The 19,539-nt window shown below is 43.2% G+C and overlaps 1 protein-coding gene across 15 annotated transcripts in view; it reads left to right on the forward strand.

Moving 5' to 3' along the window:
• The window catches only part of NCKAP5 (NCK associated protein 5), a 435,525-nt gene that overhangs the window by 193,891 nt on the left and 222,095 nt on the right, over positions 1–19,539 (forward strand). The window contains exon 1 of one of the 15 annotated variants that reach the window (XM_084524270.1): positions 5,655–5,712. The exons of 11 other annotated variants lie outside the window; for them this stretch is intronic. Coding sequence is in view for 1 of the 4 variants with exons in the window: in XM_084524283.1 (XP_084380409.1) it covers positions 11,670–11,743 (74 nt within the window). In the remaining 3 variants the exon portion in view is untranslated. Of the gene's footprint in view, positions 1–5,654; positions 5,713–5,906; positions 6,567–11,635; positions 11,744–19,539 lie in introns of those variants that run through there. 3 more of the 15 variants (XM_084524271.1, XM_084524283.1, XM_084524273.1) reach the window with 3 other exon arrangements.

The raw sequence follows: 19,539 nt of genomic DNA on the forward strand, positions 1-19,539 counted from the left end.
GTCATGCGAGTCACGTTAGCAGCTCTCCCCGTAAATCAGTCCCACTTGTGGAAGCAAAGTTAAATAATCACGTTTAGCATTTCTACTTCATTCTGTAACACTCTACCTTTTTTATTTCTCCTAAATTATGTTAAAGCAAGGCTTTAAGACCCCACCTAAGAACAAGGCCTCATTGTTCCAGTCCCTACACAAAGTGAGAAATGCTTTTCATCCCCCCAACCCCAAGGATGAAACCAGAAATAACATAATTCCCTTCTTACAGAGGAAGGTAAAGTTGTGAACACACTAAGTGATGGAGCTTATAGAAGCGATCTGTGTCTAAGCCAGGAGCTGAGCCGAGTTGTTCAGTGCTCCAGTTTGGTGTATGAATAATAAGATTGTATTTCCCATGTCACGGTACCGCGTGTCAGCCTGCTGCTGCTGTCCAGGGAATGAAGTTCCTACAGCACTGCCTGAATCTTTAAAAGGTTTTGCTGCTTAAAGCAGCCTCGGTGACAACCTTATCCTGTGCTCTGCAAGAGAAGAGCATTTTCCTCTGCCTGCAGCTCGCAGCGTGGTGAGGTGTGGAAGAGGAGCCCTGTCTGAGGAAGCGTCCCCTCCAGCTCTTGTCTGTGGCCCTGCTCCACAGTACAGAATTCCACTGCAAATGATCTTCGTCAGGAGATGGGCATTCACGAGGGCAGAAGGAGAAAAGAGCCCTACCCTCTTCTCTTAAGAAAGTTTAGTTGAATGTACATTGATGTTGCTGTGCTGCTGCAAAGGATTTTTACTGCAGACAAAACCATGGATGTAGATGTATGTCACATCCAGCTGGGCTCTTAAAGGACAAATACCGCAGGACACCTGGGCAACACCAATATTCCTGTGCCATCATCTCTTACTCTTCTCCAGCAGCCAAAGTGGGCCCTGCCTGTCACTGCTACCTTTCTGCTGTCCCCCTGACACTCAGCGCCCTCCCTGAAGGGTGTTACCGCAGACGTGAAATTTAGATCACGTCACTACCTTCTGAAAGTCTCCTTTAATGCTGCAGGATTTGGCTGCCCTCCTGTTCGCACACATTGCACGGGACCCAGAGTGCACTTCTGTGAATGCTGCCCGCCTTCTCATATTAACAAATTAAATTTTTATTGCTTTATTTGTTAATAAGAGGGCATCGCTGTGACAGCAGCAGCCCATGTTCTGGGATACGGCCCATTTGCAATTTTTTTTTTCTTTAATCAGGAATAAATTCCAACATATTCTGCTGTAGGGAAAATATCATGCATTACAGCATACGCCTGTATAAACATTATTGTAATGGGTTCCACTAGGGACAAGGTTTCAAATATAAGGCAGTATTCATTAGATATTAAATACCCGAGCATATTTTTTCTTATTTAAATCAGCACGGCTCAGAATTTGCAAACTCTTGCTTATGTAGACATTCCCCGGAGATTTTGGAAAATGAATAAAACCTTGCAAAATACAGTCCTCATGGTTTCATTACCACCTGATTAGCTAAGCCGAGTCTAGAAAGTGTAACGTAAATATGCAAAAAAAAAAAAAAAACAAAACAGAAACCCTAGCTTAATTTCCAGCACAGCTTAGCAGCCAGGAGATACCAGCTTTGGCAGGATATTGCTGCAGTTTATGGAGCACCTCTGAGGATGGCAGAGGAATGACTGACCCTGTCTGCTTCCCCGTGCTGCCCGGCGAGGCTCACACCCAGTCCCGGAGGAGGCTCTGTGCTAGCTTGATGCTACTCTCAAATTCTTCCCAGTTCAGGCACTCTCATGGTAATGCCGTAATAAAACAAATACTGGTTTTCATTCACTCCAGTGGAAGCAGATTCTCAGTCCTCCACCAGGCAATTTGGGAGCCTTTTAAGCCCTTTTGAGCAGTAAGCACGTACAGCGTGGCTCCTGTTGGGCCGCCTGTATTTGTATGATCTTCCTCTTCCTGGCTGAGGAAGGGAGATCAAATGCAAAGGAAGGACCTATCTTCCTGCAAAGCCCGGAGAGAGATTGATCCAGAAACACAGATCAAAGCTGTAAGCATGCTGAATCTGTCTGCTCCTTTTCTCTACCAATGCTGGTATAAACGCTTGCAGAACTGGCTAAGTGCTGCTCGGCTGCCAGCGCTAGCAGCGGCAGGAGTTTCTTGCACTTCTCTGCTGCAGCGTGGAAATGTGCAAATGGCAGCACTCGTGCCTTTCTTCAGATGTTTCAAAATATGCACAGAATTCCCACGTGGGGTCTGAATTCTGAATTGCCATCGACAGAAAACTCACGTGGGGTCAGACCGAGGCTGAACCCAACAGCCCGCAGCAGGAGCTGACAGCCAAGGAAGCCAACCCAAGGCAGCAGCGGGACCACGGCTCTTCCCGTAGCCCTTCTCACCACCTTGGAAACCTGCTTCTTAAGGACTGGAGTGCTTGAGTGCTGCTCTGTGCAGTGATGCTTTATTTCAGCACGGGGAGCTCAGTGAGTGCCAGCTCTGTGGTTGCAGAGCTCAGTGTGTAGTAGCTTCGCCTGGTGGGCTTCCCAGATCCACAGGTAATTGTCTCTGTAGCTGAATTGAAGCCCCCAAAATGCAGGGCTGCCTCAGATCTTAATGAATAGTGTTTGGTGGTGGGTTGAAAGTGACACCAGCCATGCAATTTCTGCCCTACTCATGTTTTATGGAGTTTTGGGACAGCGTGCATTAAGTGCCGGTAACCTTTGGGTATAACGCCTGAAAATCTAGTAGTACAGTGCTTGTGTATAGCTTCAGTCCAACGTAAATTACCATCCAATACGGAGAAGTGAGTTAAACTTAGTAACTGTACCTTTCTGAAGGCTTTTTTCCCCCAAATTTCCAAATACCAGTTTTCTCCCGGAAGCGCAGACCCTCTTGAAGATGACGCGGTCATTGTGTATCACTGATGCCAAGGCACACACATTAACTTCCAACCTGTCAATGTGTCTGCTCTTTCCCAAGTATGTCCTGTTTGGAAGATCTGCAGAAAGCAGCAGTAGGCAGAGGTAAATCACCTCTAAATTTTCGCTACCCCAGTCGAGAAACAGAAGCCAGCTGAAAGAACTGTCTGTCCTGTCTTTCACAGTTGCTAGGTATCTCTGAGAAAATGATAAAATTCCTATACTGGGCAATTTCGGAATGTGCCAGCTGCCAGGTTTCTATATTTAAACGATGGCTATCCTTAATGTATCTACTTCATTCTGGTGTTCTGAAATATGAGCCTTGCATTTCTAGTATCACCCCAAAGTACTGGTAAGCAAAGTCATGAGTTTGGTTTGAGGACCAGCGTATTGTCTTAAAAATGCTAGATAAAACTGCACAAACCCAGGGTCAAGAAATAATTAACGATCTGGGTCATGTACGTACTGCTGTGTATGAAACTGAGATACAATTAATCTTAAAGAGACACAAAGAACAGTATCTCAGCTGTCAGGACCAGAAGCTCGATATGCATGAAAATATTTAAAAAATGTAATTATAGCTTTAAGTTGTAGATGAATACTGGTTCTTTTTAATTCTAAAACACTTCTAGTTATAGAATAGGAGACCAATTCCATTGTTATTGATTTCAGTGGATGTAAGCTCATGCCTGAAAATAATTAAAGAACTGACAATGTTATTTTTTTCATTCTAGTAGTCCAGCTTATCTAGCATACCTGGTAAGATCACTCAGTGACCTAACACCTGCAGATTTCACTAGGAATTTGAAGAAACCAGAATTGCAGAAAGATAGCTGTGGTCTTTAAATAAATGCTTTCTATTCAATAATTTACAGCTGACTGAGGGATTTGTTGACAAGACTAGAACTGTATTTTAAAATCTGCCGCATCAGGCTTAGGAAAGGCTCATCATTATGCCAGTGATTTTCTTGCACGTTGGATATTGGCTGCAGTTCGAGTTCCCCACCTTGGAGAAGGTGCAAAGGAACTGGAAAGGTTCAGAGGAGGGCAGAGAAGGGCAGAAGCACGAGATGATGGCTTTCATTTATGGCACTACCTGGACTCCTTGGTCTGAAGAAGCAGGAACTTAGGCAGGGGAGCGACAGATCCGAGAACGTGAGCTGCATGGAGAGGAGCAGGTTGTCTGCTGCTTCTTGCAATACACGAAATACACGGTATCAGATGAAACTAACAGGTGGCATGCCAAAAAACAAATGAAGAGATTTTTCATGCAGTAAGTAGTCAGGCTTCAGAGCCCCTGCAACAGGATATTGAGGACTTTGAAGCTGTGCGTGGGTTCAGCTGGAGACTGGACTAAGTCCCGGCAGAAAGCCAGTGAGAGGTACCACAGGCAGAGAGGGCAAGCTTGGCTCTGGAAGTCCCCGAGCTCCTGGATGGTGGGGGAGCAGGAAAGTACTTTGTCCTCTGGACATTCAGTTTTTGCCACTGTCAGAGAGGTGATGCTGAGCTACACAGACGCTTCAGTCAGATCTGCTGCTGCTGCTGCGATGTTACCCAAGCCTTGGAAACATTTAGTGCTTGCAGTTTGAATCACTAATTATAAAGGAATCTGAACAGGTGATTTAGATTGATTGTGCAAGCAACAAGCATTACAATGTGATTACATTTTATTGGAATGTTGTTATTTCTACTTAAACACAACATTAACATATTTTAAACTCAGTAATTAAAACCTAGCTCTTAGGAGAGTTGCTCAAGGTGTTTCCCTGCACAACAAAGCAATTAAACACATCAATTGACATTACTCCAGCACTGTGTGACTGCTGCAGGATCCTGGTTTAAGGCGTGAGAATGAACGAGAAATCACAATCCATTTGGAGAACCCCAAACTGACTGGATTTAAGGACTTTTTAGCTACCATTCTCTCTAGCTCCCTTCTCATGTTTCTTTGCAGTTCACTTTTGCAGTTTTGTAGTATTTCGAGCAGGAGTCACGACTAAATCATCCGCTCTGATTCTCAGGGGAGCACAGGCTTTATACTTCACTCAGTTGTACTGAACGAAACCCAGAGACTTTGGCTAGCCCAGGACTCGCCATCGGCCCTCAGAAAACAGCGGCTGCATCTCTCCGAGAGAGACAGAGGTGCCAGCACAGGCTGCAGTCCTGGAGAGGACATTTTCATTTTAGCAGATTCAAGCAATGCTGGAGGTTCCCGTTACACACTGCAGACAGGGATGCCCAACCTGGAAGCCTGCACAAAGCTGCCTGCCGGGCTATCCAAGCCACAGCAGCCCTGCTGCAGGACCGCTCCAGCCTGCCTCAGCTTTCCTCACCTCCCGAGGCCTCTACCTTGCCCTTTCCCTAATTAAACCCGCAACTCACCAATTAACCCCCCAGTTCTACCCGAGCTCCGTCCGTGTCCCCATGAGGCCCCCACACCCCGACCCGGCACCCCCCTACCCCTCAGCCCTTTCCCCTGCGGGCCGCTCCCCGCGGCTCCCCCCGGCTCCGCGCCCCCCAGCCCGGTGGGGGCTTCACCTCCCGCCCCGGGCCGCCCCCCCCCCGCCGCGGGGAGCCCCCTCCGCCGCCGCCGAGCTGCCGGAGCCATTGAGCCGCGGCTGATGGCGGCAGATGGGCTGCAGCTGACAGCCCGCCGCTGCTGCTGCTGCTCCCGGGGACGGCCACGGGGACGGGGCACGGGAGGAGCCGCCCCCGCGCCTTAAACGCACGGGGACCGAGCCGGGGGACGGGGACGCGGCCACGGCCACGGGCGGAGAGCGCCGTGAGGCAGCGGGGCGCGGGCTGCCCCCGCCAGGTAAGCGCCGGCCCCGCCGCTCCCCTCAGCCGCCCGCTTCCCCCTCGCCTGCCCCCGGCGGGGCGCGGCCGGAGGCGGGCCCCGGCCCCGGCACCTGCTCCCGCCCCGCTCCCCGCTGCCGGGCCCGCACGGTCGGGGCCCGAGAGCCCCGGAGGGCCCGGCCCGGCCGCCCTCCCTCCCTCCTGCCCCGCTGCCTCCGCCCCGCCGGGCTTCCCCCCCCAGCCCGCCTCAGCGCGGCCCTGTTGCTCCAGGGGCAGCGGGTTTGCTTCTGGCAGGAGCCCCTGGGGTTGTTTTGGGGGTGGTTGTGTTTATTCGTCTTTGGTTTGGGGTTTCTGCTCGGCTCCTCCGCACCCATGGAAAAAGGGGGTGGTGCTGTGGGGAGGGAGGGTGCCCCAAAATGAGCTGGAGCCATGGGGTGGAAGGGAAGGCAGTGTGGGGTCACGCAGCGCTGGTTGTCACTAGGTTGGCTTTACGTGGGTGTTGGATCCCCTGTTTGTCTTCTGAGGTGCGTTTGACCTGAAAATACCCTAAATAAGCCTGAAGAAGCGTGACTGGGCCTCACAGTTTCTCCATAAGAAGAAGAGAACCTCATAAATAACAGCATTGCTAACTTGTGGTATATAAGACCCCTTTTCTCTGCATAACAATAAACAAATTTAAACCATTTCAACCTCAGACCCATAAACGTCCAGCACAAATTTTCACTTCCCTTAAAAGCGGGTATTTCAGCTAAAACCCCTTGTTTACCCGTGGAAAGCTGGCGAAGTTTGTAACAAGTGAAGTAACATTCAATAGACCAGTGATTTACATCGGCGGGGTCAGCTGTATACATTACGGGATTGCAGATAAGCTGTGTAAGTAAACAGGAGCGCAGCGCTCTGTTATTGTGCGTGGCTATGGAGATATCGTGGGACTTCTTTGCCAGTTAATAGCATGAGGCTTCGTGGGAACTGTTTGATCTGCAGGACTTTTGCTTGGCAGTAGTTTACTTAAGGTTATTACACTCCGTTTGGAGACTCGTATTTGCTAGCCATTATTGCATTCTTAGCTCCAGGCTTCCCAGAGTTACAGGTTAGTAGGTCAATAAAAATTGCGCTGAAATGCTGGAATTGACAGGCTGGATTTTTAAACGTGGTTGGGGAATAACTATGCAGCAGGCGGAACTCTAAGGAATTTTTTTTTTCTGTGGGTTTTGATGCTTGTTAGTGGTGATGAACCAAAAATACTTGTTTTGCCTTGAATACTGAGAATGTTTCTCCATTTTTTTGTTAACAGAAGGATCAAGCTGCATAAGCCAAATGCAGTATGTGCTTTCAGGTTCAAGTGGTCGGTAGCCCTACCTGACTTTACCAAGACTTGCTTCCTTTTGCCAGTGAGCAATGGGAGTAATGCCGCTGCCATTGGATGAGGCTTGCCAGTAGCAAGAATAACAACGTCATCAGGTCCCTGCTACTGCAGGCTTACGTGTTCCTTTAAAACTTGAAAATTACCGTGCTGTTACAGGCCAACAGTATGAAGAAGTGCACTGTTTGATTGCCATTGCTTTAAAAATACCCTGACAAAATCCTGAGTCTTCTGAGTTAAAGCATCCCAGAACTTGCTTGTGAACCAGCGGTGTGTTGCAGAAGCCCAGGTCCGACTCTTCGAGTAGCTGCAGTGCAGGGTACAGTCACAATCACAAGTTTCAAGTATTCTGCCAAATACTTGAGACGTGTGATTGACTGTGTGCATGGAGCAGCTCCATTCATGTCATGCCGTACAATTTACGCGCTTAAAGAGAAGCATATGGCCCCCCGTGCCCAGCTCAGCAGTGTGCTGACAGTTAAGGATGGGTTGGAAGCTGGGTGAGGAGCTCTGACAGGAAAATGGGAAAGAACAAAACTTCAGGATGGTTTTGGCATCTCTTGTACAGTTTCCTCTCTCACTGCACATTGTTAAATAGTTCTGATAGGAGTGTTACATCCTTTAGCTCAAATATAATCAGTTGTATTACTTGGCATTTTCAGTCTGGTCTTTTTGTCTTGGTGTTTTTAGAGAGTTTCCTCAAAGGTATTCCTGCCTCTGCTTTTTCTCGTCTGTGTCTTTGCTATTAATTGCATGCAGCACTCAATTACTGACAGGATTTGTTGCTGGAGTGAAGTCTAAGTGTATGTTTTAATAGATATTTGGTGATGCCTTCTTTCTTAAACAAAGAACCTCCGTTGCTGTAGTAATTATGTCATGGTGAACTTCTCTACTCCTGGGCCAGGTCAGGTTGGTTCCAGCTCTTGCAGAGCTGTGCCACTCTGGTGTATGAACCCTTATGCAGAGACTGAGTCACCGAAACCAGGTGTTGTGTATAAATACACTTCTCACACTGATTAATTTTCCATTTACGACCCTGATTTTGCAACTGGTTGACCACCTGCTTAACCTCAGAGTTACAGCATTGAAATAGATACCTGACTGGGTGTAAAGTCAGGTGTCTGTGGAGGTATTTGCAGGATTAAGGCTTGCAAAGATGTGCTGCACAAAAAATGTAGAAGACTTAAAACAAACAAACAAAAAAACCAATCCCTTTTGATTTGCTCTTATTCTCAAGAATCATGGTTGGTAGTTGCTGTCAGTTCATTTAGCTAAAACGTATTCACATGGTGGGACGGAGCTGGCTTGGGACTGGTATCAAGCAGCAGGGATTGTTTCTACTTGTGGCTTGTGTGTCTGTAGAGGTTGGAACCGCTTCTTCCTACTGAGTCTGCACTGTGATAAAGTTGAGATTGTCAGAGCGCTGGTGCAGAGCTGGCACTGCTCAGAAGTCAGACAGTGGAGAGGCAATTGTAATAATACTTGTCTGAGAAAACCGACTGGGAGCCTGGTAGGTTTTAGGTTTGTTTCCATTTTGAAGAAGGTCCAGAGGAATTGCTACAGCAAAATTCTGTTTATTGTTTCTAACTCTGTCATATTTAGACCTCATTTAAATTGTGTAATGGAAACTCCTAGGAATGACCAAAGAATTGACAGAATTAGGATATTAGATAGTGCATACAGACCTAAGCTAATGTGGATAGAATTAAAAATAAATAATAAAAAAAGGAAATTCTTCTTCTTTTCTTAATATATTCAAATGATTTAAACATTAAGAGAGAGAGACTGGGTGTTCTGCCAGCAAGAGTCGATATGCAAAATTCTTCTAAAAGGCAGAGACCCTGGAGTTCTCTACTTCTTTGAGAACTGATTTTTCTTCTATACTTTTCCTTGAAATGAAAATAGGATTTTTCCTTTTTCAAAAGGAGAAAAGCTTTAAAATACAGAAACTAATGGCTCATAAAGGAGAGTCAAGTACTTCTTCCTCTCTTGCTGTGGCGTATGCACTGACAGTTCACATCTGAAACATAAATTATTCCTCAGAGTAATCAGAATGAAAGTAAGATCAGGAGGGGAAAAGAACAAGGTATGGAAAAAAGTTTGATATATCACAGAAACAAAACTTTCACTGCTGCTGTATATTGGGAAAAATAAAAGTATTTCTTCTTGTTTTTTCACATCTCCCTTCTTAGGATCTCCCTTAAATCTGAGGCTCTGAGCCAAACATTTACCAGTTGCTTTCCATATACATCTTTGTTCCATTTTCTAATAACTTTCCTTGCATTGTGTATAACCCCCTTTAAATAGGCTCCTGGCTCCTTGTGGCCTGTGTTGTTCTAAATAGACAATGCAGCTGTTCTCTCATTACATTCACTTGGATCCTTAAGGCTTTACAGTTCTTCTCTGTGCCAAGATTTTGCCCATGTTGTTGCTCTAATCCACTACAGGAAGCTAAAATCTTTATCCCATTGTATATTTGCTAATAAGAAAACTTCTTGTGACCAACTGTGTGTACCAATTTTTTGAGTGACTCTGTTTCCGAAGGTGCCTGATGATGTCCTTAGAATGATCAGTCCAGTTTTTGTTGTCACATCATTGCCATCTGCACAATTTTTTTTTTTTTTTTTTTCCATGGAAAGAGAAGTGGATCTCTGCTGTTTGTTTTGCTCTTTCTCCTTTACATTAATTGCCTGCATACCTCTTCTCTACATCCACCGTGTATGTCTGCATTCTAGCATATGTTGCTAGACTCAGATACAGAAGCCAAAGTGCACTCTGTAAGATGCTGACCCGACTGACTTGCAACCCGAAGGGCAGCTGTGTCTGTAATAAGTATGCAAGATGCAATAAATAGGGAATGTAGACCAAACCAGTGCAATAAACTCATCTTCCTCTTAATTTGGGATGAAGTCCAGAGCTACTAGTTGAACCATACTCAATATGTGGCATGTCTTGGCCTTCTTTGCATTGGCAATGAAGTGGTTCCTAGGGGCTGCTGAAAATGAGGTGGAGTCATAATCATTCTTGCAGAGGAAGACTACTTGGGAGGTGAAATGACAAGCTTCGTCTTCTCAGGTGAGGAGGAAGAAAATGGCCATGTTGGATCTTGGTTTACTTCCTCTTGAAAGAAAATGATGAAATCATGTTCAGAAGAAAGAGAACTGCAGGTTTGGAGAAATGAATCAAAGGTAGAAAATACTCAGCTGAAGTTGTATGTTCTGTGAAGTTTGAAAAGTAGTACTAGGAAATCGTGAGAACTAGGGAATAAAAATGTAGCAGGACAGTCTGTCAGGTCTTGAGATTCGTGATGTAGATGTTACAAAGTGTGAAACCACATTGTAAAACTGAAAGAAAGGAAATGTGCTATTAACAGCTGTTAGAAGTCCTTTGTTTTCACTGGGATTTTTCTGGGATGGAGATACTTATAAAAAGAACGTCCCTTTGTTTGATATAAGTTGTTAAATTATTTTTAATAAAAGCTAATGCTGTCACTCATCACTGTAGTATGAATACACTTAACATAAAAAAGATGATGGCAGTGCTCCCAGATGTGTTTACTTCATAGAGTAATGAACAGGTACTTGGGTACTTAGCATGTATTTTGTTGGCTGATTCTAGGTTTTGTGCTAGGGTGGAAGTAGGGTAGGTTGGGATGTAGCAGTATGTGAGCTTCTCTTTCCCTTGGCATGGAAAGGCTTTTTTAAGAGATATTTATGGCAATACTTAGATAAATATTATTAGAGTCTGGATTAATCTCCTTAACATCTTCACTCAGCAGCGGTGTAGCTGTGATAGGCTTAAGGATGGGTAAGCAACACAAGGTTTTCAGTCGTGGGTGTCTCTTAAGAGATTAACATGGAAAAGGAAGTCAAGCTTTTGGCACCTAAGCCCTATTGTCTGCCTTTTCAGTTCTGTTAATCTCCTCTTTTTAATGATGGTGGCACAGCCCAACTATTTTTGAGTGAAATCCAAGTGAGTTAAAATGTACCTGCCTTGTTTAGTAGCAGTTGGATCAGCTCAGTGTGAGGTGTGTAATAAATAGTTCTGCTTCATTTTACTGCAATCTTACACTGATAAATCTGTTTGAGGATAACAGGTAAATTGATGAGCTCTCATGAACCCCATGATTGTAATCTGTGAGCTAAATCCAGTGTTAATGTTTGATAGGAGTTCTGGAGTTCGGGCCTACTCCCTGCCTTCAGTTGTCTTCTGCCAACAGGCGTAGGTACTTCTGAATGCAACCATATTTATGGATGCTAGCTGGTTATCTGAATAATCAGCTACCAGCTGTTAGCCTAGTGCCTCTTGGTATATTAACCAAAATCATACACTTGTTTCTTTTATGAGCTGGTGCACTAAAGTACCAGTGTTTCAAGCGTCCTTCAGGTGCTGTGTTTCCTTACCCCAGTAGGCCCGCATTCAGGGAGGGCCGCTTGGCAGCTGGGAGCACTTGGGCCTTGATTAAACCCGGACCAGGTCTGTGTAGTTCTGACCTGCCTGGGTGGTCCCCAAAAGCCATGTAAATGAGAATTACTGCTGTGGGCAGAAGCTTCAGATGAGACTTAAGTGCTTTCCAGAAGCGCTGCTGTAACAGAGTACTGCAGGGGGACAAAATGGTGTCGCTCTGTGAAGAGCTGAGCTCTGCATGCGTACTTGAGGTGTATATGTGCTGCTTCCTTTCATACAGGTACGTTTATGTATGAATAAAATCTTTCACTACTTTCTGAATATCATTCTTGAAGAAAACTGTACTTCCTAAAATTTAGGAGCCCTGTTACCAGCCTGTGGCTGCTGCTCTGTGGAATAATTTTGTGGCTGGTGGTGGAAGTTGCCACATGCGTTTGCAGTAGTGCATCTCTGCCTTGTTTGTGTCTTACCGTTTGAGGGAAAGACCTTGCATAAGCTATCAGCATTCATAAAAAATGATTTTGTCAGGTTGTATTAGGAATCGCAGCTTTTGTTCAGGCTCGGTGTATGAGATAAATCCCTTCCAAAAGATAGGTGTTTCAGCTGATACAATGTGACAGAGTTAAATCAGATTACAGGTTTCTTCTTTGGCCGCAATATCTACCTAAAGATAAGACAAAATTATTTATATCATAATAATTAATACAATATATTATATAAGGAACTGAATAATGTGCACATAGATATTTGAGGTATCTGTCTAGTTTTCCACATTTTACAGGTTCTTTGTAACAGGTTATCATTATAATTATCAATATAGGCACAGTTCATAAGGTGTATATTATCTAACTCTGTAATATTACTATAACGTCCTACTAGCTGTGCTCCCAATAACATCAATGAATACTTTGCTTTAGCTAACATGCAGCCAAGTTGTAAAGGTTGACAATTAAGACTGGTGCCTCTGGCTATCCCAGTGAAAGTAGCGTTTTGATTTTTTCTTTTAATGTTGTGCTGGGATGAAGGCCAGTTGGCCTCTAAAGATAGTTTCCATAGCTACTGTCCTACACGGAAAGAAACTGCTGTTACAGCATTTTTCCTTTGGACCTTTATAGGTTTTATGCAAGCTGTCAAGACAATTAATTTTCATCAGATGTATGGGTTATTAGCTGTTGAAAGCAAGGGGGCATGGGAAGGTATATATGATGAAAAAAGCACTAAACTATTTAAAATATCAAGAGATTTCTTTATGTACACAATACGAACATGTTTCAGATTTACAAAATCCCATTACCGCAGCATCTGATATGCCAGAACGCAATCTATGCTCAAAAGACAAGGTCCTGAAATTGCTCAACTTTATTTCTGAGAATAAGCGACCTGTCACTGATTTTCACTGCTGTTTGGTGTTGGATGTTGGGATTTAGATTTATTTTTCATGCCTTTTAAAAATGAAACTTAAAAAAAAGAACACCTAACTGTCAGAAAAGCTTACCAACTTTCAGAAGTTTAAAATAAAAACTGTTTTGTGCTTAGTATGTATGGAAGAGGATAAAAAAGGCAGTAAATACTATGGCAGTATGTTGTATAAAAAATAAGTATTGAGCGTGAGCTTGGTTCCCAAGGCAAATAGGGGGTGATGAAGCCTTGGTTTTGCCCCGTGGTGAGGCTGCAGGCATGCCACCTGCTCACCGGGGCTGGTTCTGGGAGCCATCGATGTGCCATGGAGTTAGCAGCATACACCCCATGCTTCCCCTAGAGGCTGAGGCAGAAGTATTTGAGTACTCAGACTGTAATATTAAAGCAATTTCTGTAAATTTGACACCTTTTCTTATTCTCTCCATGTGAAGTTTTGGGCTGGGCTGTGTAACATCCAAAGGGTCAGCGGGGCAGCAAGAGCTTTTTCTTCCCAATTTTGGCATTTGGCAATTCCTGAACCCTGCTAGCTCCAGCTCTGTGGAGGTCTGCCTCTTGAAGATCCAGCTAGGCGTTCATCTGGGGTAAATCAGCTGGTGAAGTATGTGTCATTGGGGGTGGGCTCCTTTCCTGAAGTCTTACATCGCTTCTTGGTATGATGAGTGCAATTTGCTAGGGTATTTTTTATGCTGTTCCTCATTGGCGTTATGAGGTCCTTGTGTGCATTTACTTAAAAACATTTTCCTCCTACAAAGGCTGGTGGCTGATGTTGCTTTGTTAAATGTTTTGCAGTCTTTGATCTGCAAAATACCACTAATTTTAAAGAAAATATGGCTTTGGGAAAGCCACGAGACATGACCTGTGTATAAGGGAAAATAGGAATTATTTAGTACCTATCTAGAAAATAGTTTTCTCTTTGTCATTTGCACTTCTGAGAGGTTGACAGCTTTGTATTTTTAAGTAAAACTGTGTTTTTTATAGACAACTGTAGAAACACTGTTTATAAGGAGGTAAAGTTTTTCATAACATCTTCACAAGACAGTACCGGGGGAAGATGCTTGCTGAACAGTAACATGACCTCATGTGTCTTGAGCATTTCTTTCTTCCTGCATCTGAGATTTGGAAAAAGCACGAGTAAGCTGACTGCAGTAACTAAATTTAGCAGGTAGCTGTATAACCATTGTGCACTGGGCCATTGCATTGATGCAGGGTGAGAATGTGTCCAAAGAGGACATCGTAAGAGGTGTTGATGGAAACCTGAACATCACAGACTGAGCCAGTGGCTGTAGGGCAACACAAGAGCATTGTGTTTTGGCCACATATCCTCAATGACCCAGCTTCTGAAGAGATGAATATGGATGTAGAGTGCAGAACAAAATCCTAACACTTTGCTTCCACGTGAAATTAGATATTAATAGCTTTCACTATGAAACATGTTTTTATGGGAAGTGCAGCAAAGAGCATCTGCTGCTTTTACAGTAAGGAATAATCTAAAACCATGGGTTTTTCTGCTTCACTAAAAAAAAAAAATCCTTAACTTGCCCTGTAGGTAACCTTTTAATGACAGACAAAACTAATTAAGACAGTAGCTTGTTAAGAAAAATATGTCAGCATGGAAGTAACCTTAGTGTATCAAAATATGATTATTTTTGCAGCATGATTAAACAGGAGAAGCTATTCTGTTCTGCTTTGGGGACTTTAAGAAAGGAAGGTGAATGCAAACATCCCCTAGATATTGATCATCTGAGTTTGGAAAAGCTCTTGATGCCCATTTTACTAACTCAGAACACTAATAGCATGCATTCTGTATTGAAGAGGATGTTCAGTTCTTTTAGCACTCTTGTAAAACACTGTTAAGAGCCACTGATAAAATTTTCCTTGTGAACCCTGGTTCTTGAGAAGATTGCTTCAGCTGCCTTTTGCACAGACGTTTGCCAGTTACTGGTGGGGCTGGATGTGAAAGCAGCTGCTTACTGCAGCCTCATACCGATCCTCTGAACTCCAGGTGAACGCATACCTTTGGTTTAAGCAGCAAATATTCAAGATGTCCATATGTGTGATGTCTGTCAGCTGTCTTGATCTCATAACCTGAAGGCACGACCATGTAGTGACATGGAGATAACCTGCAAAGTTGATCACCAATTTCATATATGGCTGTTTGTCTTCTTCACTAATGTAAGTACTTTAAGTGTAGTTCAATTTAAGCTCAAGATTAGGCTCACCTAGGTAATAGGCAGATGCCCTTTACTGGATTTATTTGTCAGTCCGGCTTTTGCCTGGGGAATTAAATTTTGAAATAATCAATACCTTGATTTCAGACCGATGTTTTCCTGATTCTGTAAATGAGATAATTCTTGAGGTGATGTTATGTGACCACTTGTCGTGGTTTGGATTTTGCTTCCTAGAAAGGTGAGGTATCTGGCTAGTGGCAGTGCCTGTAATAAGTCATTTCAGACCACAATTTATTACTCAGCCTCATAGATAAAATACCAGATATTTTTTTCTGCTGTGAAATAATGGCAAGGAGTTCTGTTCAAATATCAAATTGGCTTTAAAATGTTATTCTTAAACTGGAGAAATGCAGACTTGTCTAAACATCTGGTTGACAGTTGAACATCTGAAGATCTTTCTATGTTAATATTTCAGACAGTTAATATTTAAATCATTGTTAATATACATTTAATGTTTGTTTGGAAATGCCTGAACGCTAAACATCTGCATCGTGATTCACCCTTATCTTTTAAATTACTTATTTTGTTTGCTGAAATTAAACTTCCATTGAAGTTGATGCTATTTGAGCTCTGAGAAGCTGTCCTCATTCGCAGAGGAGAGCTTGCTGATGTCCTTGGGGAAGATCTTTTATGATGCCCTAAAAGGATTTAAGTTGTCTGGGGTTTCTTGAAGGTGTTTGCTTCCCTGGTTCAGCTTTTAAACAGAAATCTTTTTTTTTTTTTTTTTTTTAATCTTTCTCCAGGTATCATTTACAAGGAAATGCTAGGAGTACACATTTTCATAATTTTGTTACAATTTTGCGATGCATCATGAGTAATTAGAAAAGTTTTAAATTACAATTTTGTCCCAGCCTTGTTGAGCTGTGCTAGGTGAAAGGACAGCTCAGGATGTGCCTGTGCTTATCTGAAAGTTTTTCATTTAACATGAAGAGATCAATTTTTAAAGATTCTGTATTGAAGCAAGTTCTGGTCGCCATGTAACTGCGTGTGCTCAGTAAAACAGCTTGAGTGAAGCAGGTGGATCTTGTGCCAGTTGCTGTTCAGCTCTTGCATCATCCCCAGACAATTACCGAGGCTGTGATTTGACTGTGTGAGTTTAAACGGCTTCATAAATACACACAAATACTTCCATTGCTCCAGTAATAATCGTGATGTGCTTTGGATTTAATTTTCACTGTCATTAAGTGTTACGCTGGCAGAACTGTCACTGAGAAGTGAGGTTCTCTATCTTTACTTGACCGTGTTTGAAAGCATTTTGCATACATTACCAAACGCTGTGCCCATTATTTAAAGTAACACGGGTAATTTCTGCATTAAAATTAGCCTGTGTGCGTGCCAGCCACTGTTTGATCCAATGCAAATACTGCTCTTTGAGGAGCTCTCCTCAGTCTGGGCGAGGGTCCCTGTAGAGCCGTGTCCTTCTCAAAGCCGGTCTTTTCTTCTCTTTTGGGTCTACTGAGATTGCGGAGCTTGAGTTTGAGGTTCCAGTTAATCATCTAATTTGTCAAAACACATAATCAGCCAGAGGCCACTGGCTTTGGCTTTATCTAGTTGTCTTTTGTAGGCAGAGTGATAGAAGAAACAATTATATCATTAGCATGTAACTGATTTTATTGCTGTGAGGCTGCATAAATATGAATTCATGGATTGGGTTACTGAAGGATACTTCAAAGTGGTTTTCAGCATGCTGATTTTTTTTTTTTTTTTATTTCTGGCATAATGAGACATGGTTTAGACCACATTATTTTGTTTAAGGCATGGCAAAGCACGTTCCTGAAGCTGGGAGAGTACTGGGGGAAGTCCAACAGTTTGTAACTTCTCCAAGAAAATTGTTATGCTATCACTTTTTTTTCTTTAAATAAACAAGGGATTCTCTGTTACTTCCTTCCCTGCTTCTCTCCTCTTCACAAAACTGGTAGGTATGCTGAAGTTTACAGGGACTCGTGTTTCTGAAATCTAAAATCTAAGTGGTGATTACTGTCTATCAGTAAATCCAAACCATTTTTATGTCGACATTTGAGGATGCGTGTAGGAAAGAATGCGTTTCTTTCATCTCTCTCTTGCTGGGAGTCCGAGCAGAAGGCCCCTGCGGGGCTTGCCTTGATGCTCGGCGTCTGCCAGGAGCAGGCAGCTCTTGCTGCTGGCTGTTTGCAGGTGGCCCGAGAGCCAACTGTTGCACGCCACCAAGCGACCTGTTGCTCTGTAAGTACACATCATCTGCTTTACCTTGTACTGCAGGCACATCTTTTGTACAAAGACGACCTTGGCAGACTATCTAATGTGTCCTTTAACTATGAAATAGGCTTTTTCCTTCCAGAATTATGAAAAATGGATGGTCATCTGAAATTATTTTCATAATTGGTTTATTTTTCACTGCCACAGTGTAAGCTAATGTGATTGAATAGGTGCACAAGAGCTTTGAATAATGGAGATCAAGGATATACACATGTAAAACGGAGTAGCTGATTTCATGGCAGTGTTGCAAGAATTACAGGTATTGCTCATCTTCCAGCATATGTACTCAGTATTGATCAATTACTAAATTCTGTGCTGCAAACTGTATTTCTGTCCTTTTAGTAGCCCTTTTTGTTTCTTTTATCGGTCCTTTCTTCAAAGTACATTTAGGAAACTGTTACCTGTCTTGTATGGTTAGTTTTGTTTACCTGCTCTCACTTTGCCTTTTACTTGTTGGGCACCCACAGACTTCTGTGTGGGGTTTCTGTGCACGGTATCCCAGAATGGAAATTCGGAGGCACAAATACAGGAAATGTGTGGCTTACACATGTATGTTTTCCCTCATACAGAAAGTATTAATATGTACCTGATGGTTCGGTGTATATTTTGACCTATTCTGATTGCTTCCTGGGTACGAAGCACTTGGCAGTACTGCTCTGCAATTGAAGTGCCCAGTGCTGGGTGTTGATGCACGCAGTTAATACCCGTGGGAGGTGGCGGTGCTACTGTCCTGCTGCACCCACAGATCTGCAGAGCATCTCACTATTCAGTTTGTTTTCCTGTAGAATGATGTGAGAAGAAATTCTCTCAGCTGAGTTGGTAGAGGAAAGCGGAGATGGGATGCGGGACAGAACTCTGCTGCAGGGACCTGATCCAAGTGTGAGCTGCCTCTGGCCCTGAAACAGAGCCGTCCCCAGCCTGCATGACTGAGCATTATTCATGAGCCTTAATAAAAGGATATTGGTAGTCTTGAGGGTGCTAAAGGGAATGACAAGAAGCAACAAGAGCAGTTTAAAGAGTAAAGAAAGGGAATTTTTCTGAACAACTCTGATTCTCTTTGAGCAGAGGGTCATTGTAGATTTGCTAGCGTGTGTGGCAGAATACTTGAAAGCATTGAACTACTACAGAAATGGAAAAAGTCAAGAAAAAAATCCAGGGAGTCAAACAGAATGAAATCACTTTTATTTTATTTCTTGTCCATCAAGGGGGAAAAAAAAGGACTTTTTTTTCAAGGTATATTCCAGTGCTTAATTGGAACAGGACATGAATGACAGCAGGAAGGTTACAGAGCATGCAATAAATGACACTCAGAGAGAAAAGACATGGTGTTTGTAAGTGCAGTCTGGTAAGAAAAACACAAGTCCTGATGCTGTGGGCTTTCTGGATGGTTTAAAAACCTATCGCACTGTACAGCACCCTAAAAAAGTGATTACAAAGAATACCAGGAATGTGTTATGATGATCTGGGAACAAAGGAGTGGAAACGGAGGTAATAGGGCAACCAGTAATGAAGCAAAATCAGATATCCTCTTTGATTTGTAAGCGTGGAACTGAGAAGATTTTGTATAGAATGAGGAGAAAATCTTTCTAAACATTGTCACAGCCAACCTGAGAGATGAGTGCATCACTGAGACATAGCAGAAGGAAAGCGAGTTAGGAAGAAAGCAGTAGGATCTAAGAGATGTTTGTTGACATACCAGTGTATTTGATTCTTTTTTTTTTTTTTTTTTTTTTTTTTTTTTTTTTTTTAGCTTTACACCCCCATTTTTCTTCAGTCTTGCATTTGGTCCTTTTTTCCCGAAGAAATGTATGTACTCCTTTGATTTGATTTCCATAGAAATACAAGAGAAGACTCAGCAGTTTGTTTATAGGATCTCTGGTTTGCAGGCCCAGTTGTCTACAGCCTTCATCGCTCTTTTGCACATTCAATGAAATGAAGTTTCAGAAGCTGGTAATTCACTAAAAGCATGTGGAAGGAGCATTTTGTGCGAATGTTAATTGTGGAATTTAAGAGCAATTAGGATTAGGACTAAAAAGATCTGCTAGTGATGAAAGGCTTGCATTGAAGGAACAGACACCAGAAGCAATGGCAGTCTGCTGCTCTTGGCTGCTGTTAGCTGTATGTCTGAGTAGTATTGGTTATGAAGAAATGTTTCCCCTATTTTCAGCCTTCTGTGAAACAAGGGTTCTGACTT

The sequence above is a fragment of the Aythya ferina genome (assembly GCF_964211825.1).
Source record: "Aythya ferina genome assembly, chromosome: 6".
Lineage (NCBI taxonomy): Eukaryota > Metazoa > Chordata > Aves > Anseriformes > Anatidae > Aythya > Aythya ferina.